Source organism: Pteropus alecto, unplaced genomic scaffold (genome assembly GCF_000325575.1).
Source record: "Pteropus alecto unplaced genomic scaffold, ASM32557v1 scaffold5, whole genome shotgun sequence".
In the NCBI taxonomy this organism is placed as follows: Eukaryota; Metazoa; Chordata; class Mammalia; order Chiroptera; family Pteropodidae; genus Pteropus; species Pteropus alecto.
In genome coordinates this window covers 261,315-287,385 of record NW_006441953.1, presented here as the reverse complement: position 1 = coordinate 287,385, position 26,071 = coordinate 261,315, and the positions used below count along the sequence as shown (strand labels likewise).

General features: G+C 38.3%; 1 protein-coding gene across 1 annotated transcript in view; it reads right to left on the bottom strand.

The window, feature by feature from the left end:
* DAPP1 (dual adaptor of phosphotyrosine and 3-phosphoinositides 1) overlaps positions 1-26,071 on the bottom strand; it is a 41,192-nt gene that overhangs the window by 2,979 nt on the left and 12,142 nt on the right. The window contains exons 2-5 of the mRNA XM_006918865.3: positions 21,653-21,775; positions 17,999-18,132; positions 8,090-8,220; positions 1,182-1,229 (exon numbers count right to left, since the gene is read on the bottom strand). Coding sequence (XP_006918927.1) covers positions 1,182-1,229; positions 8,090-8,220; positions 17,999-18,132; positions 21,653-21,775 — 436 coding nt within the window. The remainder of the gene's footprint in view (positions 1-1,181; positions 1,230-8,089; positions 8,221-17,998; positions 18,133-21,652; positions 21,776-26,071) is intronic.

The following is a 26,071-nucleotide window of genomic DNA, read 5'->3' as shown; positions in this document are numbered from 1 at the left end:
TATTGTCCTTTTGTTTTAAAAGTATCTAAAAAATTCGATAAAATAAAATATTCTTCTGGTGTCATTTCTGAAGAAAAAGTTTCAAAATATCTACAAAAATGAAACTGATTTGTGCATTAGGTCATCATGAAAGTAAAGATATCATTAGCATATTTAAACAAATAAAAAGCAATAGCCTATCATAAATATTCAAGGTGTTTCATAACAAACCGCTAAAATTTCTCTTATTAACTCGATAATAAGAATATACCTACTATGAGCTACATACTATCCTTGGAGGTTTTTATACATTATAGCCAATCCTCATATAATGCCAAATATTATTATTCTTGTTTTATAAATAGGCAAATTGAGGTTTCAGAACCTCAAACTACATGATCTTCTAAAACTTGCCTAAGAATTCCATAGCATTGGTGGCAAAAACTGTTGTTTCTCACTGTCTCTTTCTTATTTACTAACAGAACCTTCATCTTGTCCCGGGTGGCAAGGTTCCCAGTTAAAATAAATAACAATGGATTTAAAAATAAATATGCTATGAATATGAAAACTTCCTGTCCTTAGGAAGCATCCAGTCTAATAGGGACCCAAATAACTAAATATTTAGGTTCAATTCAAGCAGGCCAGTATCTGCTAGAGAGGTTAAGTGCCCTGTACTTAGGAAGGAGTAGAGATATTTCACGAAGGTCTTCTTGGCATAGTAAAATGACATAGAGTGACTTTAAAGGTACGATCTCATAAATAAAGAGACAATTAAACACCCCCCAGACTAGTAAAGTACTAAATTGTGTTAAGTTTTTTAACATAGTTACATTGCCAGTGATGTTTTTGGCCTACTTTTGGGTAACATTTTATACAATTTTGACTTCTTCTTTGTTAAAGAAAAATTAAAAAGAAAAAAAATATGCTAGAGTTCACTTGCTTCTTTCATCCTCAATCATTCCATTAAAGGACTGTATTTTTTCCTTGGGTATCAAGCATAGGCTACTTTCATACATATGGTTCTCCCAAAGAATAGTCAGGTAATTTTACAGAATTTTAACGAATATTAGCCATTAAGATGAACTGTTGAAACAGGTAAATATCATAATTAGGCTATTATGCTTTAAAAAGTGTCAGATTTGAGTGTCACTGATGTGCTCCCTTTTTCGGTGGCTGGCACCAGCAAACACATGCCGCCTTACCTTGACCAGGCCCCCCTGTTTGGTGAGATAACCTTCCTTGGTGCCCAGCTGAAAAAGAAAGAAGCACCAAGTGAAGCCAACAACCATTACGACATGATTTTTGTCTTTCTGTTTCTGTTCTGTTTTTAAATGAAACACAAGTTTGCCTTTGGTCTTCAAATAATCACCTTTCATTCTTCTCCTAGGCACTTGAAAATCCTCCTTGTGGTGTTAGAGACTGTAAGACTGGACAGTCTGGCATAATTCTGTAGCAACAGGCAACAACTGAAATACTCTCTTCTAACTGGAGTTAGCTATTTGTAAATAATGAACCATATCATATCGCTTATAAAGATTAGTGTTGGGCAAAGGGCGTCATGCAAAACCCCGCGGCTTGGATTGTCAGGGGCGTTAGGCACATATACATGCACGTAAAGGTTGACACTGGGTCTATACATCTGGGAAATGCGGATTAAGCAAAGTAAAGGATTTCTTTACTTCGGAGTTTTCTAGAGTCTATATTATGCTAATATGCTTTGTGAATTTTTAAGAGGGAACATTATAAATCACATTTCCAACATTTATTTTATCACATAATCCTCCACTACTCCCTCCCCCTCTCCATTTTTTCATAGGCCATCTCTTGAGACTTATATTCCATGGGAAAGACTTCCAAGAGTGCAGATTTATTTACACTTGATTCATTCAAAAGGGATCTGAAGTGAGAATGAGTCATTTCTTTTAACTCATACATCATTGGTTCAAGAGTAACAACAGCACAAACTTCACTAGCACCTAGGAAATGTGAGGAATGGTGGGAAACTGCATTAATAGAAATTTGTATAAAACAAGGACCCTAAAATGATGAAATGTATAATTTCATAAATTTCCATAGAAATAGAATTTCTGGTAGTACATTTTGTTCTAATATGGTGTTATAACATATTAATAAGAAAAAAAATGAAAAAAACTGGGAAATAACTTATTTGACGTCAAGGTTATTTCTATGGGAGTTTCCAGATTATTTTTTCATGAAGTGAATTCTCCCTACCAAACAAAAAGAGGAACAACTACCACCACAGTAAAAAGACTTAAAGCAAGAAATAGTATAGACCACTTCTTTTAAAATTCTTAAGGCATTAAAGTAAAGATGAATTTCCCAAGTATTCATTTAAATATTATTAAACAATATTTGTGAATTTGATTTCACATTATCAGTTTGATTTATTTTGATATTAAAAGAGATTGAACTGACTGAACTGAGTTTGGTTATTATATTATGGAAATGGCAAAAATTAATATTTTGGGTTGTTGCAGGTTAATGTCTGCTGAGGCAAAATACTTAAGGGTAAATTCTTATGTAGAATATCCTCACAGAATTGTTTCTTGAAATTGAGCTAAGAAATTATGCTACTCACTTCATCTTACCTCCATCCAAACAATATGGTTAGTAATTTTCTAAGTTTTTAGAAATAAGTGGAAGGCTGCAGCGGAAAGAGCTGAAAATATTAATTTTATTCAGGGTCTCAGGAGGTAAGAAAGGAAATCATTATGTAGCACATTTATCTTTTAAAAAAAAATCTATGATCTGTAATAGGAAAAGTGTTTATAAGAGTCCCAAATTGGAAACAACCTAAATGTTTGAAAATAAAGGATTAGCCTTCTTCTCACTCTTTCTATCTGCCTGCCTACCTGTTTGCCTTAAATTTAGTCAAAAGCCACCAGGTGGGGTAGAGCAAGGTAGGCATCATTGTGAGTGTGTGCAGGGTATTCATGCATCTTAGTACAGGAGGGACCCAAGCAGGGTACGGAGATCATCTATGTGGACAATGGTGGTGGCAGCAGCTTTGTGCGAGGTGGTGAAGCCTGGAAGGGTGAGGAGAACTTCTGCCTGAAGGGGTAGAGGTGGCAGCCAGAGCACAGTTTCAGAGCCAAGTCAGGCTAGATGGGCATCTAGGGTGCAGGTGGGAATGGCAGTGGCCAGAGAGTGTTTCCTGGGCAATAAGATTGCTTAAATTTGATTGATCACAAATAAGTAAGTGTTTTGAAGATAATGGAATTCATATTCTTTACTGAGGGAGAAAGGAGTTACAAATATGAAAAGCAAAAAAACTACAATGAGCCTTGTGGTGTATAATTACAATTGGAGTTACCGGTGTGAAGCCATGGATGAATGATAGACGATACATAGATGGATAGATATATGGACAGACAGATAGACACACAGATGATAGATGATAGACAGATGATAATGATAATAGATAGATAAAAATAGATAGAGAAATAAATATAGACAGCAAAATAGGTATGTGTACATATGTATATGCATACATATTTTTCCTAGCTCTGTGGAGGTGTTCCAGAGTGAAGAAGACTCAAGAAGTAGAACAAATAAATGCAACTTTTGATTGCAGATTGGATACTTTTGCTCTGAAGGACCTTACTGGGAAAACTGATGACACCTGAATGAGATCTGTGGATGGGACTGTGGTTCTCTATCGAAGTTACTTCCTAATTTGAATGGCTCTATGAGGTCCCTCATTGTAGGCAAATGTCCCTCTGTGTAGGAAATACACACTGAAATATTGGGGTGATGGGACATCACGTAGGTAATTATTTGCTCTTTGTTGGCTCAGGAACAAATAAATTTTTTTGTACTTACTATTCTTGCATTTTTTTCTGCAACTTTGAAATTATTTAAAATAATACCACATGTGAATTTTCAATAAAGCTTGAACAACAACAAAAATAGCATGTAAAAACATAACAGAGGATTAATTAAAGTATGATAGATCAAAATAATGGAATATTAAGGAATTTGTTTTAATGATGTTTTAGAAGGCTATGTAATGACATGGAAAAATGTTCACAATATATAATTAAACAAACATTGTAACTCTATTTACAATGAAGAGCTCAGTGTATATATTATATATTGATTATGTATAATATATATTTATTCAAGAAGAAGCCTGGAAGAATAGATACTAAAAGTTTAACTGTGAGAAGAGCTTCAAAGAGAGAAAGATGTTGCAGAAGCAAAGGGAGTTGAAATTGTAGGAGGGAGTTGCTAAAAATATCCACTACCATGAAAGGAAAGCTAAGGAAGCTAACATTTTAGATAGGACATATTCTACGTCAGGCACTTGAAACATATTACCTCACTTAATGTCTACCAACATAACTCACTGGTATCTCGTATTTCCCAGGTTCAAAATAGAACTCCTCCTTCCTACCCCCAAACCCACTCTTCCTACAATCTTAGTCTCAGTGAATGGAAGAGTGTTTACTTTGTTGTTCTTTCTTTTTTACCACATTCAATCCATCGGTAAGTTTTGTCTCTTCTACTTTCAACACACATCCTGAAGTTAACCAATTATCCCTTCCTCTCTGTCTAATTGTTCATTCTTATCCCTCTCCCCGGGTTTCAACTGCCATCATCTTTTACCTGGACTGTGGTAAAACTTCCTAGCTGGTCTCCTTGCCTCCAACTCTGTCCCCACTTAATTTTCCAGTTAGTAGTAAGAACAATTTTTTTAAAACTTAAAAACTTAAATTATGTTACTCAAAAATCTCAAAATTTCTTGTCAACACTTAGAACAAAAATAAATTCTTTTCCTCGTCCTATAGGTCCTTCGTGTCGTGTAAAGGAAGTACAACTGACGTTTCAGGCAGGATACTTCTTCACTATACATTGCAGCATATTTTGCCTCCGTGACTCCTGCTCATTGTTGGGAAACAATTCTCTGGGTGTCCCTCATGTTTCTGTACATCTTATGAGCAAAACACTAACAGCCCTTCATCCCAGACCAAATTTTAAAGCATGTTTGTGTAGCAAACAGCCTTAGAAGATAGAAACAGTGTCACCCTCTGGAGGGAAAGGCAGACAACTGGAAGTCTGGTGCCGTCTATCAGCACCCATGAAACAGTAAGTAGCAGGCTAACCTGTTAGCTTGCAAGTCAGGTAAGTTCTCCGACTGTTTGCAGTTCTTGACACCCACTAATGCTAGTAGTGCCCCAAAGCACCATGACAACTAAAATAGAAGTTTTCAGATGCTCGGCTGGGTGGTACGAACCCTTGAAGACTGACTCCATTGTCTTACGTGATCTGACCCCACATTGCCTCAATAATCTCATCTCCTACCACTTCCCTCTAGCTCATTTCAGGCCAGTCACAATGATCCTCTAGCTAGTTCTTAAAACACCTCAATTTAGTTCCCACCTCAGGGCTTTTGTACTGTTCTCTCTGCCTGCAACACTTGCCCACATCTTGAAATGAGTTTCCTTCCCTTCAGAGAAGACTCTGTTCAAATGTCACCTCCTTAAAGATACTCCCCTGCTTCCTTCCTCCCTTATTCTACTTTTTCTTTTTATGACGGATTACTATTGGTTTTGTATTATTACACTGATCACTGTCTGTGATCTCCCCACTGGAACATGAGCTCAATGAAGGCAGAGACTTTGCCTAATTTACTGCCAAACCCCAAGTCTTTAAAACAGTCTTGGGTATATCGTAGGCACTTAAAAAAGAAGTTTGTTAAATAAGTGAATTAGTTAAATTTTATCTTATCTCGGAAACCCAAACCCATGTTGTTTATAAAATATGTAATTTCCCCAAATGCGGCTGCCAAAGGATGTTAAGCAGTGTTACACAAGCATCTGCATTTCTGGGCAATAGGACATCTGTTTTCATTTTCATTTCAAGCAAGAAGTTCTTTTTTCTGTAAATAGAACTTAATTTAATTCTCTTTCTCCACTGCCAGAGCTGTGTAAGACCTGCATCTCCCAAAAAAGAAGATAGAAGTCTGGAAGCCCTTGGAACTCTGTTTGGAGAGGGAAGTTTAGGACCGCGTGGGCATTGGGGAAGACAGTAGAGGTTGAGAGCCCTTGTGCTCAGTAAGGGACAAGAGCCCCTGATCAGACCAGAACTGTTGCCCCGGCCAGCTGGTCCAATTATCAACCATTCTTTACTTAAGAGTAATAAGAGACATGTTAGTATCCACTAAAAAAACTTTTATAGTTTTCTGTCTATAGTAATGCACAATAAACTTCATAGACTTCTCATGATATAGTGTGAATACAGTCATTCTCAACCATTCACTCACCACTGTTTCAAAAACTCCATTATATATGTATGGTCATATTTAGATACTTGGGCAAGTGAATTCATATGATAATCTAGAGTGAGCAAAAAGGTAAGTAATAAGGCTTTCAGAATTTGGTCTAAGTATGCTACATCTCACACTCACGCCAACTCTACATATTAGCAACGACCTACATTTTACTGTTGATGAAGGACACACATAGCAGGGTATGGTTCGATTGGCCTTGAGTGGAGATCTTGAGGGGAAGGGTAACCGAGGAGACTGTGAAGTTAAACTGAGAGTACAAATAAAAGATGTTGAAGTGATCGATGGTGGGGCAAGGATGGGTAAAGAGAAAAGTTAGAAATGATGGAATCGACTGGGAAACAAAGAATTGTTCAGAGGGTAGATCTTATTTTGTTCTTTGGTCTGTCTATGACTATGACTATTTATTATCTTCCTTTCATAAATGTTTTTAGTTCTGAGATCTGATGCTTCCTCCTTCTACGCTAACAAAGCTAAACTATCTTTCTCAATCAAATTCCAAGATTTTTATTTTTTAGTAGATATAACATTGTGACAAAAATACAATGTGTGCCGTGAACCTGGCCAGGCTATAAAGCTACAAAGGCAAGATGTAATCCTTGTCCTTTTAAGTGTTAGGCTGCTGGGGAGGGCAACTTCCAGTATGATGTTTCTAGAATACAGGTTTGCAGAGGGTGCTTGGGAGCAGAGAAGAGGGGCATTTTATAGGAGAGGTCTAGGAAGGCTTCCTGGAAGATACTGATCCCTGATGCAAGTGTTGAAAAATGAGGAGACAGCACGCTGTTGATAGCATTCCAGATTCAGGGAGTGGAGAGGGAGCACAGTCACAGAAATGCACACCGTTGAGGAGGCAGGTTCTACAATGTGAATGGCATGCGGTGAGGATAGAGGGGTGAGCAGGGTCCAGGCCAGCTGAGAAGACCATGGGCACTGTGGAAGGATTTTAAGCAGGAAGGGCATGTGCAAATCTGCTTTTTAGGAGAGATGTTTCTGGTGGCAGAGTGAAAAGAGACAGATAAGCCATTCATATTTTAATGTAATTTGCAGTGGCCATCTTCAACTGATTATTTTTCAAGTGTAATGGTTGCTGTCTAGAATTAGCTCTTGATACTCCATTTGTGTTGTCCCCTTTATCATCTGCAAAAATCCAGATGTCTTATACTAGGAATATTTAGCAAACAAAGAAGAGAAAAAGAATAGAAGAGCCCTGAGCATAATGAAGGGAAGAGGGAGCTGGAGAGGAGTCTGCAGGGTCACAGCTCACAGAATAAACAGAAATGGACTCTTAGAAGAACAGTGAGTGCTCCGGGGTCACTGAAGCTGAACAATGGCTCATGTTGCAAAGAAGCGCAAGTGTTTTCTGTCTGTTCCCTTCATTCAGTGAAAGAAAACAAGACTAGGAAAAAATAATATCTCAGGGGTTTACAGCAAGGGTGGAAAATATTTTCCTTCCATAGACAGTTGAAATGTAAAAGAAAATATTTTTCTTCATTTCAGAAATTCGTTGAAGAATAACAGTTTAACCAACTATGTGAACTTAAATATCCCTTCTACTGTGAACTAGTTTGGCTAAATAAGGATGGGAATTCTAAGTATTTAAAATCCTCTCACTATCTCATTGTACTTTTTTTATGATTTACTCTAAGTTATAAGCTTCAACCCTCATGTTCCTTTACAAGTTTTAAATCTCAAGTAGAATTTCTATGTGAGCAAACATACTTTAACAAGTATATCGTTCTTATTTTACTTTTTTTTTCTATTAGACAGTGAGAGAGCTATGTCAGATTGATGGCCACTTACAGAAGGCGCAGTGGGCACCAGGTCGTTTTCTGTTCTTCCTGTCTGCATTGCTGTGTGAACCCGGACGGATTCATAAATGGAAGGTTCTTCCACTTGTCTTGGATAAGGATGTTTCAGAACAATCAGAGTACCTGAATGAAGGGAAAAAACCCATATTCAAATAGTTTCCCCAGAAAGACGATCCAAATGCTAATGACCAGATAACTGTGGCTAGATTGTAGCCTCTTGCTCTTTGCACGTGTTCACTTGTTTATTTTTCAACGGGTATCAAGTACCAATGATGTGCCAGGCACTTAAGCTGGACACTGAGGATATAAAGGGTGATGAGATGATTTCTGGTCTCCTAATATTCAGAAAGAACTATCAACCGATATATTCAATGAGTAGTCATTTAAATGAATGGGGTAAGCGGCCGATGTCAGCAACGTGAACACAGCATGCTCATGTGGTGGCGCCCGGAGGCCCTGAAGAACCTTTCTACACAACGCTTCAGAAAAGCTTTCGTAGAGGAGGCGGCATTGATCTAGACCTTAAGCAATAACTGGAAGTTTTCCAGGTAGGCTTTACAAAAACCATGAAAACAAAACCCAACAAATACATCAGGATACTGGAGTATTATTTCATTGCCCTTATTTCTTACTAGTTTTAAAAACACCTGTAACAAATCAGTGGATCTCAAAAAAGTGGACTCACAGTGTTCTCCCTACTGTCTTCTACCATCTAATTAACAAAATAAACTAAATGAAGCCTTTGCTTATCTTACGTGAACATGATGTGAGTGGGCTGTGCTCATGCATGATCGCCTGCACTTCCATCTGGAGGAAGTCTGTCCAGGTGGGAAATGTTCTCTGCCCAGCAGCCCAGTTTGGGGCTTGGGCGCACCATTCCGGGGCTTTTTATTTCACTAGAGTCTTTTATATGGCAGGGTTGGGATTGTACTAGACACTGGGGAGACGTAAAGAATTCAATAATTCATTCAACAAATATTTAGTGAGCTTTACCATGTGCCAGGCACTTGGCTAGGCACTGGGATGCAACAACAAACAAAGGAGATACAGCATCTGCTCTTGTGGCAGGGGAGACAGAAAAAAAGTTTTAAAAAAATATGTCAGGTGAGAGAAGTGTTTCAAACAAAGAGAGCAAGGTAAAGGGATACAGGGCGAGTGAAAAGGGTGTGGTTGGGTGAGAGTGATATTTATATGAGTGGTCAGAAAGACGACTTCTTCGAAAAGGTAATTTGAAAGAATATAGAAAGTATGGACCTTAAACTGCAGTAAGAGAAAGACAATGAGGAAAGAAAAATAGTTCCTCTGCAGCTATAAAACGCTTAATAATAATGATAAACCTACGAACAAAACAAACCTTTCTACGGTGCTTGAGTACACATAGTGTACTAACTGCACAAACACAATCGTGGCTTCTGATACCTGGGCCCACATAGTGCACTGCTGTGAAATGAAAGGGGCCTTGAGAAAAGCCAAAAGAGGATCTCTGAACTCAGCCCCAGAAAAGATTGAGACTCTGGTCTCCTCCTCTTCCTGCATCTGACTCACGTCAGTAGCACTGGAATCACAATGAAAAAGCACTTGTGCAGTTATCTGAAACCCCAGTCCACTTTTGCAGATTGTCTGTGCTCTCTTTTATCAATGTGATCCTTTCATGAGAACAGATCTAGTCATATCAGGAAAAGGGATCGGTTACAGTTTTACAGTCATAATGAAAGCAGCGCCACCTAAATCAAGGGCAGCCATTGTGCAGGCTCAGGGCTGTGTGAACAGTCATAACATGGCAGATGCTTGGTGAATTTGGGGCTGGTGCCTCTGTGACCTACCATAGAGAAATACCTCCAGTGATGTGCCTAGCATCGCCGTGGCGCCACTCAGTACCTGCTGATCTTGGACAATCATTCTAGCTTTTGTTTCCTCCTATGACAAGTGAGAATAATTACCCTTTCTTCACAAGGCTGTTTTAAGCATCAAAAGGAAGTGTTTGTGAAAGGATTTTAAAATGTTAGATGTTATTATGCTTTGATAAAGATATTTTTAAATCCTTAAATGAAAGTCCAATAATCACATCTTTGGAAACATGAATTTGAAAATGTTAAGTTAAAAATGACCAATGTGTAACATTCTGCTAAGAGTGAAAATGGCAGTCGTCTAGTAGTCACTGACCACACTTCTAAGACATATCAGTGCCTCTTGGACGTTTCTGTCAGACAATGGAGGAGCCCAGGGATCAGCGCAGCTCATTAATGAGAAAGAATGTAAAACCTTGTGCTTTTTCTTCAAATTTTTATCCTATTCCACATGCTCAGTATGAAAATAATTTTTAAGTGATGCTCTAGAAAGATGCACCTAGCCAATCCTCTTTTTGCATATAATTAGGCACACTCCTAGGAATACTCCTCCTGCAGCTAGTTTCTAATTGCTGCTATAACAAATCACCACAAACATAGTGACCAAAATGGGTCTCACTAATCTAAAAATCAAGGTTTTGTCATGACTGCTTTGTTTCCTTTTGGAGGCTCTAGAGGAGAGTCCATTCTTTTGCCTTTTCTAGCTTCTAGAGGCTGCCTGCATTCTTTGACTGGTGGCCCCATTCCTCCATCTTCAAAGCCAGCAGCAACAGCAAGCCAAGTCTTTCTCATGCTGCCATTTCTTTGGTTCTTCCTTTTCTGCCTTTGGCTGTTACTTATAAGGATGCTATAATTACACAGGGCCCACCTGGATGATCCAAGATCATCTTGCCATCTCAAGGTGAGCTGATTAGTAGCCTTAATTCCACCTGCAAGCTTAATTCCCTTTTGTCATGTAACATAACATATTCACAGATCCAGAGAGAGATGTGGGATTCTTTAGGCAGGGGTATTATCCTGCCTACCACAATATCAGTTCATGGGGAGACAAGAATAGCCTTAGGGGCCAGTTGTGCTTCCATGTAAGGATCTCAGGGCCAGTGTTGCTCCCTGGGCCTGTGGTGCTACAACCACTTGGTATTATAAAGTGATTGCCTTTCCAATAGGCATGTTTCCAAGCCCTGTGGACTCCTTCAGAGCAGGTGTGACTCCAAATTTATCTTTGTATCCCCACCTCTTGATAGAGTTTCTGACAAAATGAAGTCTTGGTGAGGGGTTAGATGGATGGCTGGATGGATGGCTGGATGTCACAGTAATTCAGGTTTAAGACAGGGAAGAACCTGAGGTGAACCAGCCTCCCAAGGTCCACAACTGCCCTGGCCAAGGGCAAGAACAGGGCAACAACTTCAAGTTTGGCTCTCCAGATCTCCATTGCAGGGACCAAATTTTATTTTGAAAGCCTCCTCTAAATTAAACTTTAGACCAACAAAAGCTAAACTGAGGGAAATGATATTGAGTCAATAGGAAAGAAGAATTGACTATAGATTGACTTTCACTAGTAAGACTGTGAATGAGGCTAAATCAAATGGCGAAATGAAGAAAATGAGAAGCTACTTATAAAATGATAATTTCCGTTGATAAAAATCTGGCCAACTAAACAACAGGTCTCCTTACCTGACCTTTCTGCCCAAGAAAGGGCCAATATACAGACTTCCTCAAATGGCTGCTAGGCTTACAATAATTTCTCCTTCTGTAAAGACTGTGTCACCTCAGTACAGAGGTAGAGCCCCACAGACCCTGGCCATCTTTCTGAGCTCCTCACCTGGGCCATACTCATTGGATTTACTTCCCAGGGATCTGCTCAGTTACTTCTCTGGAGAGAAGGTCCACTAACTTCAACTTTTGAACTATGGGAAGAAAACTGGTGCTTCCTGCCTTTTGACTGAAACTTGGTTTCAGAAACGCTCAGTGGAGGTACATTTTGAAGTGATCAGAACAGGACCAAGGCAGGCATTTTAATTTGCTGAAAGCTTCAGAGTTTTCATGATCACTGGGTTAATTTCTTATTGTGTCTCGTTATTCAGTTTGTCCTTAGATTCTGGGAGGGAATACTAATATTCTTCCAAAAAATTCTGCTTCTCTCCCTGTACCCCTCAAATAAATAAATAAATAAATAAATAAATAAATAAATAAATAAATAAATAAATAAATAAAGACAAAAACAGCTACTCAGGGTTGGTTTCTGTGATTTGCAATCAAAAGAAACTTATCTAATGTAGCCACTACAGACTCCTAATTTCTACCCAAGGTCCAAGATAGTGCCTTGGCTCCAAAGGAGAGAAACTCTGGGTTAGTGATATTCAAATCAAATTAATTCTAGGACTTGGCTGGATGATTCAGATAAAAGGCAAAAAGAGGCAGAGCTGCTAGAGGGAGAAGAGAAAGGAAGATTAGCAACCACAGGTCTTGGAAATGTGGCTGCAAGTTTCACTGCAGTTTCTGAACTACATAAAGAAGACTGTTGTTTCCTGCCTTTGACTGAGACCTGGTTTCAGAAATGCTCAGTGGAGGTTCGTTTTTGAGGTAATCAGAGCAGGACCAAAGCAGGCATTTCAATTTGCTTTGACTGAACTGTAACTTTTAGGACACCTACTTTGTATGTAATACTGTGAGGTTGCATTGAAAGGACCCACTTTGTATTCCAGCAGGAAGAGTAAGAACAGTCTCAAGCCCCAGGCATTGGTTTGATACCTGAAATAGAGTGTAGTGCAAGAGCACACATCACTCTTGAAAGGGAAAATTTTGTTTTGAATGACTAAATCTAGTGCTTACCCATCAGTTTCCCCAGCTGGACTATAAGGTGTTTGAGGGTGAAGATGATATCTGATTCATCACTATATTGTCAGTGGCTAATAGTGCCTAGTTCATAGTTAGCACTCAGTATCTCTTTGATGAATTAAATTAAAATAAGACCACACCTATTCATGTTTCATTATTGCCCCAAATTCAGAAAACAAGCACTGCAACTGGCTTATGCATGTGGGTTCCTCTGTCTCTTCCTGCCAATAGGAAGTGGCTCTTTTTGGAGGCGGGGTTAACAAGATTTAAGATTCAAGATTTTTCTCCTTTCTTCTTTGCAACCTGCTTTGCAAATTGACTTTATTTAACCTATCATAAAATGGTGCTAGTTAAACCATATTCATTTACATACAAAGAAGCTTTAATATTCAATTTCTAGTTTCACAGGGAGAAATATACTGAGGTAAGAGAAGCAGACCAGTCAACCAGGGCAAGAGAAAATATATAATATTCTGTTAAAATAACCAAGCCAAGTCAGTTCACTCTTTTTGGAGTGGTCAAAAGGTTGATTCTACCTTTCATATAAATTCACTATGGAACTGGCTTAAAATTTGAAGAAGATATAAACATTTTATAAATACAAATTCAGTTGTCCCTAAACAATCTCTTCATGATATACCAAAGAATATACAGCTCTTATGTATAATATGATAGAATAACTTACCATAAAAGGGCTTCATTAAATTACAATAATAATGATTAAGTAATTATGCCATGCTAAGAATCATTCTAAATGTCTTACATACCTAATTTAATTCAATCTTCACAGCAAGTCATAAACATTTAAGGTATAAACTATTATACCATTAGATCAATCATATAACATGATGATTCTGAAACTCAGACAGGTTACATAACTTGCCTGAGGATACAGAGTTGGTGAATGGCAGAGACCAGAGTTGAACTGGGAATTCATATTTACTCATTAGACCTTATATTGTTCTCAGCCTTGGTGTGATCACCACTATGGAAACTTTCTATGGTGAAATGTTGCACTCTGTCTATTGTGAGCAAGAGAATAATGTATAAATCAATATTCAAAGAAATGGATTCTTTAGGAGGAGGCTTCAGGAAAGGAGATGAGAGTTTTTGTCTCAACATTTCTCACAAGGGCTTAATTTCTTCATTTTTTAAGAAGGAATTAAATGATCTGAGATCTCTGGGTATTCTAACATTCATAAATCTAGTTAAACACAGAAGCCCAAGTGGGGGGCAAGAAATATTAGCATGCTTTGTAACCAAATATGTGTCCTGTTTACTGTAGACATGCCATATTCATCTGAAATACTTTACTCCTGATGCCATTTTATCTTCGTGTCTCACTTTCCTTTTTCTCCATCAAACTTGACATTTTATTTTACCTTCTTATATTTACATAGGCTGTATTATATCCTTTCAGGGGAGACATGAATGAAATGGGCCAAAGTATTTGGATGTTCTCTAGTCCATCTCTTCATGTTTTAAGATCCTCTAGAATAATTTCTTAAATGGCAACTTATGTAAATAAAATAAGAACAGCAATAAATACAAAGACAGAAGTTCAAGTTGATTCACAGTTTTAGAGCGATGGCTTTCTATCACAACCAAAAATATTATTGTAGACTAAATGTAGAAACAGAGAGATAAGACATATTGTAGTCCTCCATATCGTACAAACATCCTATTATATCACTGTGGCAGAGATTCTTCCTATCCAAATCCATTTAAGGCTATGCTGTGCTGTGGCACTATTGTACTACAGCGTCACCATGAGACTAGTTTCAGGAGACAGCTAGGTGCAAGGAAAGAACTTATGCTTTTGAGCTAGGTTGGCCTGGATTCCAACCTTGGCTCTGGTGCTTACTAGCTGTGCAAACTTAGGCAAAAAACTTAAAAACTCTGAGTTTTTATTTTCTCATCTGAAAATGGGATGACTTTGCACATTTACTGTGGTTGGTTCAGAAGATTAAATAATGTAATATATGTCAAAACATCTAATAGAATGCCTTGAACTCAGTAAATGCTCCACAAATGTTGGTTTCATTCTCTTCCTTGCATGCTTTTTCCTTTTGCAAACACACCTCATTACAAACTAAGAAAATATACATTTTTAGCAAACATAAGCTAAAGAAGTGATTCCTGGTCATGGTTTGGCAAAATTCCAAGTAGTCACCAATTATTTTTAGAAATGTCACATAATTCTAAAATTAAAATTAATTTTAACATAATTATTTTATAATGCCACCTGGGTAAAATGGCTGGTATCACTAAATAAAATAATAGTAACAATAGCAGTTATTGAGAGGTTTGGAATCCCCACATCAAAACAGAAAGCGACGTGGAAATTCAACATTTTAAAAAGAACCAGATAGGATCTTTAAAACTGAGAACCAATTTCTATAAAGGGTAAGCACAAACACAGCACTTGACTTATATCATAATTTTTCATGCTGTTTAGTTCGTTAAAGTCACAACACAGTAATTCCTATAATAAATATATATATATATGACAGTTTCATGTACATGAGTGTTGCAACAGAAACAAAAGGTAATGAGAATGGTAATTTTTAAAAAATATTTGGCCATTTAAACATAAAGATAAACACTTTACATTCTTAAGAGTAAATATATGAAACTTAGCTAATTATAAGGGGATACGATCAAAATTAATAATGGACCATACATATCTATACTAATAAAAAAGTCACAAATTTCTAAGTTCATTTGAATTGAATTTAGAAGCCATTTACAAATACGAAGAGGAGTTTTATATAACATCTTACTATTATAAATTTAAGGCAAATTCTGAATTTAATCATTACTGAGCATACATACAACAAAAACATCATTTCAAATTATGCCTTGTATAAATTTTGGAAGTAAAAATTTATTGTCAGAAGTTTGCTGGTTGTGGTGTGGCCATGCAAGCTGCAATGGAGGCATTAGTAACAGGATACTCAACATGAAACGTTCCGGATAATTATTAGCACTTATCCTTTTAGGTCCGGGGACATATCAGGGAACAAAATTGACAAAAATCCCTTTTCTCAAAAAGTTTAGATACTAGTGCAAAGATTTTTGAAAAAGTGAAATATGCAATATGTTAGAAGATAAAAGGACCATTAAGGAAAGGAAAGCAAGAAAGTACATTGTATACGTTTATGATGTACTTGGGAAATGACTGGGTTTTGAGGATTATAAACATTTTAAGAGTGTTTATGGGTGTGAATAAAGAGAATTTAGAGTGAACAGAAATTTTAATGGAGCTTGTAGATATTAAATGCAGGTGATAGCAAGGGAAAGGGGAAATTATAATAATAGAATCTTAAGGTTGTCAGGAGGCTTAGATCTTGACAACAAATTCCCTATTGAATAATGAATAGAATAGAAGAGATGTAGTGGAAAGGATAAAAATCCTAGTTATCTGAGTTTTTTGCAATAAATAAAAGAATTATAGTAATGATAATGATATAGCAAGCTTTAGCTTTGGAGAAAACTACTAGCAGTCAGGATTACAAATCCTTACAATCCCTAAAACATCAATCATAAACCTTTAGCTAAATTAATGTATTTGCAGGGAAGCTGAACATTGTCTCAAACTCAATATCAAGGAGCCTTTACTTTGGAGCAGTCTTAGGTGATCTCATTGCCTGGTTATTAGATCAGTGCCAAAAGATTCAACCAAAAAGAACTGCATTCACTTTGATCTTAAAGTGTTTTGAAACCTGTTGGTAGGCAGAATGTGTGCCTTTTCCCTAACTTCAAGAAACTTTAGGAAGGAGTCCAGAGAATGATCAATGCAGTTGAAATAGAGTCTAGGAGGAGAGTTTAAGAGAAGAAAGCTGACTTCCCTTGGAGAAAGAAGATAAGGCTGAAAGGTAACAATTATAATGGCTTTGAAAGCTACAAAGTGGTCTTATTCATAGTCATCCATTCACTTATTTGTTCATTCATTCACTCAAAGTGCCATCCACTGTACCAGGACCTGGGGGACATGGAGAAGGACAAAAACAGAGGTAGACAAAATAAAGTTCTTGGCTTCAAAAATCTCTTCTCCATTGCCAGTGACCAAGAATTGAACAAAATTGAGTGTAGGGTTAAACACACACAGAAAATAAGTCTGAAGTGAAGGGATTTGAGAAACTCAAATGCTTCTCAAAGTCAAAGTAGCAATGAAAAGAAATATATCTTTGCCTGCCATTTGTTTATGAGAACTACTGCTGGTTAAATGATAAAGTAATTTTCAGGTCTGATTGGAAAAATTTCCACCAGAAAGAAAATTATAGTTTTAATTTTATAGTTTAGAATATTCTCTCGTAGGCTTTGTGTGGTCAGTGGAAAGTAAGGCAACTATTTGTGGTTTCCATTGTACTTTTCATCTATGCTCGACACTATATGATTCATATCAGGGGCTATCCAGACCACAGAAATAGCCGAAAAGAAAAAAGCAATGGTGGTATCTCTTCCCACTACACTGAAATTTACGAAAAGCCCCCTGGCCATGTTTACCAAGAAAAGGAATATGTACGAATTCACGGTAACTAGTTGTGTTATTCAATTTTTAGTTCCTCTTCTGCCACAGGTTCTTTATTAACTTGAATTTTCTGGTTTGATTCTAACCACTCGAACAGGAAAATTCAAATTTTTCCAGCAATACTTAAGTACAGTTTAAAAACTTAGGAGAAACCAAAACAAGAGAAACATATTTTATGATGAAATGAAGAAATTGCTCAGGAGAGCAATTGCAAGTCAATATTTTCAATATTTAGTGATCTTTATGGAAATTTAAGTATGAATTTATTTTTAAAATGCTCAAAATTATCTTTCATGGGTTTCCCTGATATGCAAACTACCCATACCTAAAATTATGAAGAGTCAAAACATTGTCCTTACCTTTGTTCTTCCTTTGTTTATTATATATATTATTTTAAAGTGAATAGTTCATTTTAAAGAAATTGTGTACTTTTAATCAATCCTTTAAATAATATTCTGAAAAAATGATCTACTTTGTGCAAAGCATATTTTCTTCTAAAGATATTATTGAAATAATGATATATGTAATGATTAATGTAGGATAGGGCACAGTAATTGGAAAAGATATTTCAATTGCATGTCACATGCACATACTTCAATAGAAGTGACAGTATTTAATTGATATCTGCCTTGCATCTCCTGCATTCTGAAACAATGTTTCATAAGTTAAATTCATAGCTTACCTGTCTCACTTCCAATCAAAGGCTGATTTGCGAAATGCTTGACAAAATCTTTCAAAGATGAAAATTCATTAAAACCAAATTTAAAAGAATATCCAGTATATTCAACATGAAAGTGTTTGACAGAGTCTTTGGCTCTGAAAGAAAAAAGGAATATTTAACATTATTTAATAAATAAATACCATTTTTGAAGGGAAATAATAACCTTAGGTATTAGTATCACCATTAAACTCTCTTAAAAATTGAGAATTATGACACAGTTGTTGAAACCATTGGCATTTTTAAAGCACAATTTCTTTTGGCAGAGTGCGTTTTTCTCCATTTTTCACTAACGGAAGATGAGACAATTCTCCCTGTGCATTCTCTGACTTACTGAAGGAGTCCTTTAACATTAACCCCCTTAAGGAGCGTGAGTTTAAGAAACGCAGGAAAGAGAGATGACAGAAATGGCAGGTCTCACCTTCCCCAAATTCTCCTCTGGCCTTGGCCCTCCTCCCTTTCTAATTTGGGGGTCAGTCTGAATTCTGCTTCTGTCACTTAATTAGTTATGTGATTCCAGCCCTTTTTCTTCCACGCCTGTTCCACTGCCTACTGACTAAAATATCAAATTTCCTACATTGTCATTTTTCACCTCACTTTTGGAATGAGGCAGAACATTAAATAAATTATAAATTATGTATAGTATATGTACCTTATTTGACTCCCACTATTTCTCCTCTCTTTGTACAGGGCACGCTCCAACTTTCGTATACATCAGAAATCAGAATAACCTGGAGGCCTAGATAAAACCCAGATTTCTGGGCTCTACTCCTTGATTTTATGATTTAGTAAGTCCAAGGTCGGGCCTGAGAATTTGCATTCCTACCACATTCTCAGGTGATGCTACTGGTCTGGGGACCACATCTTGAGATCTGCTGCTCTAGTCCAGCCAAACCTGCAATTCCTCTAGGAGTTTCCACTTTGACCCTTAGCTCACACAGTTCCCTTCGCCTGCACCTTCTTCCCTTTGTTTCTGATCAAGTGTCCATTCAAATACCACCTACTCTATCAAGTATTGCAAGATTCGTCCAGCTTGAGTTACTCGCTTTTCTCTTCTCAACAGCCAAGCACTTACTTATCTTTGCTTTCTTTCACGTCACTTACCACACTCTCTTTTGTAGTGAAGTATTTGTAAATGGTCTCATTGCCCCTGCTAGGCTACACTTCCTGAGGACAAGGTCTTTGAATCTTTTGCAACACGTGTCAAAGTGATTGGCATAGAGCAGATACTATTAAATATTTATTCTTAAGGAGTAAATGAATGAATGAATGAAAACAGTCATTCTCCTGAGCTGGTCTGTGGTTCCTGTCACCTCCGATGGTGCATCCTTTTTAAAGGCATTTCTAAGTGCTTGTGATGAAAATTAATAATTTATATTTACAATTTTATATGGATGTAATGTATATGCCATCTATTTGTAATGAGCTTATGATTCAATTGTTCAGATGAGACATATGGAAGTGAAAAGTTAACATTCTTTGATTCCATTACTCCACAGGTTTGTTTGAGATTTTGGGGAGATCCATGCAATAAAAGATCTGCAGCCTAACTGCTTGATGAACTTTTAACATTAGTTGATCAGAAAAAGCACAATTCCGGCTTCCGCTTAAACAGAATTCTATTTTTGGTTAATAATTTCCCCATTAATGTTATTTAGAAAGTTTGTAAAGAAAATAAAGCAGAGTAGGATAAAAATGTTAATGTGTCCCCCCACCCCACCCTCGTATTTACTGCACTACCTTTCCACCGATTTCTCCCATTTCACTTAAAGTAGCCCGCAGCGTTCCTTCCGCTAATCCTGGGAATGGCAGGTGTGGCAGGCAGCATTCTAATATGGCCCCAGGGTTCTTGGCCCCTGGAGTACACAAAACTTTCCCCAATTATTCAATAAAATGTTAATGTAAATGCTCCTGTGAAGGGATTTTGCAGATAATTAAGGCCCCAAATCAGTTGACCTTAAAATAGGAAGCTTGTCTGAGTGCACCTGACCTAATCCTGTGAGGTCAAACGTTTTGGTAAAAGCAGAGTTTTCTCTGGTTGTCACAGAAGAGATTAGAGAGACCTGTTCTAGCTGGCCTAGAAAAAAGCAAATATCCATGTGAACTGCCTAGAGGGACCACCAGTAAGGAACTGCAGGTGGCCTCTGGGAGCTGACAGTGGTCTCTGGCTCATAGTTTTATGGAAAATGGGGAGCTAAGTCCAACAGCAGCAAGGAAATAAACGAAAAGGAATGAAGAGGAAAAGAGAGACTGAAGGAATCAGATGCTGAGCCCCGGATAAGCCATGGCCTTGACCAAGATCTCTTTCTCACCCTGGTAGGAGCCTGAGCAGAGAAGCCAGCCACATCATGCCTGGACTTCTGAGATACAGAAACTCTGAGAAAATAAATTTATGTTGTTTTAAGCCACTAAGTTTTGAGGTTATTTGTTATGTAGCACAGAAAATATGGAAGGCCCCAAGTCTAAAGAGAAGATAAGAAAACATGTTAATTCTTGGCTTTTGAGCTCATAGAGGTCTGCCATCAATTATTTAAGAAAATGCATTTGTAGCCAGTGTTTTCCCTCATATCAGAGGAAGAGGAGATTAAAACAAACAAACAAACAAACAAAAAATGTTGCTGAGCTGAATAGTAGGATAGAAAAAAAGGGTTCAGAGAGAAGGGAGTTGCTACTGAGTGATGAGGAGACCTGGACCACGCAGAGCGGGAAAGAAGGGAGAAAACCTGATGCCCAGTCAGTGATCAGTGTGAGGGACTGCAGCAGGATGGGAACCTGTGACTTTCTTTCAAGGGCACCTGGGGGCACCCTCAGAACAGCAATAAAATAGTGACAGTTTGAGGTTAATGAGTGGGTGGCCGAGGGCAGTTTCATGGAGTCCTCACATCCCCAGTCTAAGCCTGGGGCAATTGCCCACGAGCTTACAAAGACTTGCTACATGCCAGCAAACGCCAAGGTGATGGATCCTGAACCAACAACGCCCCCTGATTATCTCATGGGTAGGTCAACTTCTCTGACAGGGAGTCCAGCCGGAAGGGATGGGTGAGGAGAGAGACCCCGGGAGACTGGACAATCAGTTTTTAGCTGGGTATACCTGGGAGGGACTGGATTAATTTTGTTCACATTCAGGGGAGATGGAAGGTCAGTCCATTCACAGGAAAAAAAAAAAAGTTGACCTTTTGCCTGCTTGAGTTTGTGATTATGAATGTTACACAGCCTCAAATCACTCTTATTTTCCAGAGGAACCAAGAAATATTAAAAGGGCACCGGACCAGCTTTCAGGGATATGGTGCTGTTTCTATCGCTGATGTATTGGGTGCCAGACACTTCACCACTTCAGGTTTCAGTTTCTTCATCAGTCAAGCAAGAGGCTTGGATTAAACAATTCATGAAGTCTTCTTTAGCACTAACATTTTTCCCCTGCCAACAGAAGGAGCAAGAGTGTTCTTTTTGTTTGTTTTGTTTTGTTTTTATAGTGTCACCACTCAGAGCTTCAAATCCTTGTGTCTGCTGGTCTAACAGGAATCAAGAGAATTTTGTTATATGGCAATTTGAGTGTGATGGCCGTGTAAGTAAGAGTTGGGGACCATATTGAATTTATAGAGTTCTTAAGCATCCTACCTCACAGAGAGAGAGTACAACCCGGTCCTTTCATTGCTGTCCCTCAGAAGGTAGCTCCCATCACATCCGTTTGAGAGGAGAAGAGCCTCGGCCGCATGGCGGGTGAGGTTGCCGTGGTACCACCTGGGAAGGAGAGGACAGGGCTTTCACTCAGGGCAGACCACAGGGTGACACTTCCTTCTCCAGCTCTTCCCCTCAGAGATTACCTTAGCAACATTCCCCACACAGGTAGCGCAGGGACCAAGCTCTCAGCCAGAACATCAGGACAAGGAAATTGCTGGGCAAAGCTGAAAATCCATATGTTGAAGTCCTAACCCTCAGTATATCAGAATGTGACTTTATTTGGAGATGGGTCCTTAGCAAATTATAATGACGTCATTAGTGTTGGCCCTAATCCAATATGACTGTGTCTTCTTGTATAAAAGGGACATTTTGGAGATAGACTTGCAAACAGGGAGAATGCCATGTGAATGTGGTGATAACCGTCTGCAAGGCAAGGAGAAAGGGCTGAAAGAGATCTCTCCCTCACAACCCTCAGAAAAGAAACGCGGGCAATAACATCAATGTTGTCAGTGAACAAAGGACTGTCAGCAGGATGTGTATAAGGTAAAAGAACTTCTAGGAAGAGACTGACTCTGGGGGTTAGGAGTCTTGCTGTCATGGGCCACACTGGTATCCACTGAGACATCCCCATGGTCTGAAATTTTAGCCTGATAATAAACAGTAAACATAAGGCCATCTGTGGAAGGAAGTTTCTACATAGGCTTCCAAGCTCTATTCTAAATCTGCATTTCCTAATGGATGTTTCTTTAGCATATTTCCTTTGGAGGGCAGAGATGCCTCCATCCTGTACTGGAAATGTATTTGCTAGCTGAAAGCAATGGCAAGAAAAAACAGCTAATTAGAAAACTCATTGAGTTATTTACTCACAAAGCAGCCTCATTCATTGAACTGATTCACTGATAAGTTCAAATCTTCTCACCACAAAATGCTTTAAAAGGATAATTAGAACCTGAAACTAATGATGTATGTCAATTAAAAAATTGGAGGAATTAAAAATGAAAAACTATAAAACAAACAAACAAACAAACAAAAAACAGGTTTGGCTACAGCCAAAATTCTATTTCTTTGGATAGGTGAAATCTCCATAAAGTCACAGTTCTTAAACGCCTTTTGCCAATAATTAATTTTTGGATGAATGTATCAGAATAAGATTCAGTTTGAGCCAGTAGACAATATATTTGAAGCAACAAAATTTGATCAAAAAATTTCTAAATTGTAAAGGATTTCGACATTCCTTTGGATTCTTTTCAATGAGATCTGAAGTGTGTGTTTCAAGCATTTACAGAATTCTTCTGATAATTACAGCTTGATGGTAGTTTTTACTAAGAAATTTGTATGGCAATCTTTTAAATAATAACTATATACTATAAACACACATGAAATACTTGAGTATAAAGCAAGAAGAATTGCACTGTGTTCCAATATGGAACATTTCAGTAAGTGTTAATTAATGGGTGGAGGCTTGGTTGAGTGAATCTTGATATCTCTTGGATTTGATGGAGTCCTGGGCCCTGGCAAACCTAAGACAGAGCCTGCCACATGGTCACCTACACTTCATAATGTTTATGGGGCAATGAGGATCCTCATTCTCCAAATAGCTCTTCTACAAATTCCTAAATTTCCTCTTTTAATTGCGTTAAGCATTTCTCTCCCAGAAACTTATCATGAGCGTGTCTTCCAGGGAAGTGACTATCAATCCAAACAACACTACATATCTTTTGTAGGAATATGTCCACCTGTGTGCATGAAGAACTAAAGGTCGAAAATATAATAGAGTGAAGTTGGCAGTTTTCCCATAATCAACTTTCTCTACCTTCTATCATTCAACAGTATAAATCTTTATTTATTAAGCTTCAAATCTATGCAAAGCATCATGTAAGGCATTGCACTAGGCAGGTCAAAAAGGACAAAAATGGAAAAGCCTCAGGATGGGCTTCAAAAAACCATTAATCTAGTCAGGAGGATGAGACAAATACTTTTCAAACTATACACCGGAGAGGGAAGCACCCAACAGAGTTTCCAGGAGAAAGATCAGGATCGTTCCCTAAATGAGCCGACATCTAAGTGGGCCTCAAAGGACAAGTAAGTTATTTTTTAAAGTGTGTATAATTTTTTTCTGATCATAAAGTATATGTAGTAAAAATTAAAATATATGCACATAGAGAAGAGAGAGTCTTTCACAGAAGAGGAATTATGTATTTCAAATAATCTAACTCAATACTAATCAGAGAAATGCAAATTAAAACAACAATGTGCTATTTTCTCTATCCACTACATTGGCTAATAGAGTTAGACAGTATTAGGTACTGGAGAATTTGGAGACAATGGATACTATCATCTGCTGTTGGTAGGGGTGTAAGTTGGAGGGGAATTTAGCACATGCACTGTACCTGAACACGCACAGGTGACCAGCAATTCCATTTCTCATGTCCGACTAGTGGAACATTCACACACAAACAGAAGGAAAGATGAACTAAGGGGTTTGCTGCAGTCGTGTTTGTGAGAGTAAAAATTTGGAGCCATTGTAAATATGAAGTAACAGTGAGATGATAAAGTTGAGTGCTCATAGGTTGAGATTATGTAAAGACTCATCCAAAAGTGTTTGAAAAGGCGTGAGAACATTTTTGGTTGTCAGATGATGAAGGCAGGGGATTGGGTGCTACCAGCATTAGGTGAGGAAGACTTAACATCATTTCAAGAATGATACAGTTTTGAGCAATCAAGACTTGTCCTACTCAGAATGCCAGCTGCATCCTCACTGAGAAACACTGAGGGTGTTACACACACACACACATTTAAAGCTGATAGATCCTGAGAGGAGAAAAAAATGGTGTAGATGATAGAGGCTCTGTTCATCCCTCTGGCGACCAAATCAAAGTTGTGACAGTAATAAGGAGCAGCAGCAAGGAAAAATTGCCTGGGATCTAGAGGAACGAGCCATACAACTAGGGAGAAGTCACTCTGCAACAGCAGAAGGTAGGACGGGGCGAGGATGTGGGGCTGCCCGGTCTCCAGCAGCTGAGTGAGACGGAGGCTGCGGCAGTGGCAGACGCCTCATAAAGGGGCCAAGAGTCTGAAAGCGGATGTTTGCGGTGATGGACCTGCTCTCTCTGAGCACCAGTGCTGATTCAGCTGCGCGCAGGGGGCACCAGGGACTTACAGGGAGACATTGTCAGAGTGAGGGCTGCGACGAGACTCCTTCTGTTCAGAAGTGCCAGCGGTATCTATTGTTCCCTGTTGAGCCCTCCCCAACTCCCAGTGCGCGGACACATCACTGCCATAGCTGTGATGTCATCAAACTGGGTAACAGAGTTCACTCAGCCCAGGATTCCCTGAAACCCCACCTCCCACAACTCACAGCTCCACCCCAGCCACAACCTGGTACATCCCCAGAGAGCCAGGTGCTCCTTGTTGGGCAGTGCCTAGACTCACACTGGAGGCAGCTGACCTTGGTTTCTGATGTAGCCTTTTGAGATAACTATAAGCACAGCATTTGTGGATTGCTTGCTGAATCTTAACAGGTGGCCCCGGAGAGGTAGAGGCTTGGGCTAAGTTTGGCCTTCAGCTGAACCCCTCTCAGGACTGTGCCACTGGACATCTACTTCACAAATCCACACTAATAAGACCGGGGACTTAGTAGCTTTGCTTAGTACATAGAAACAGACATGAAAAGGCAGCAAAAATGGGAAGACAAAGAAACAGAAACCATATGACAAAAAAGAACAGAGATCCAGATATAATGTAGTCAAGTAACCTAACAAATGCAGAGTTTATGCACATAGAGAAGAAAGAGTCTTTCACAGAAAAGGAATTATGTATTTCAAATAACCTAACTGGTTATAAAGATGCTCAATGAACTTTTGGGAAGTGTAGATAAATTCAGTGAGAACTTCAACAAAGAGATAAAAAACATAAAAATGGAAGTGGAAATTATGAAAGGGAACCAGTCTGAAGTGAAGAACACATTATCTGAGATGAGAAGTACATTAAATAGAAAAACAAAGGAATAAACAAAGTGAATAAAGAAGAGGATCACGTGCCCTATCTAGAGGACAGGAAAGCCAAGGACACTCAATCAGAATGGCAAGAGATGAGATGCCAAGACTATAAAAATAATTTAAGGAGGATATGGGACACTACTAAGGCTCCAAATATGCGTCCAATTGATGTTACTGAAGAAAATCAAAATGTTGAACAGCTGTTTGAAGAAAAAATGATGAAAAACTTCCCTAACCTGGTGAAGGATATGGACGTAAAACCCCAGGCAGCTCAGAGAATTCCAAAAATCAGGGATCCAAAGAGGCCCACACCAAGACACATCATAATTAAAATGCCAAAGATTAAATACAAGAAAGA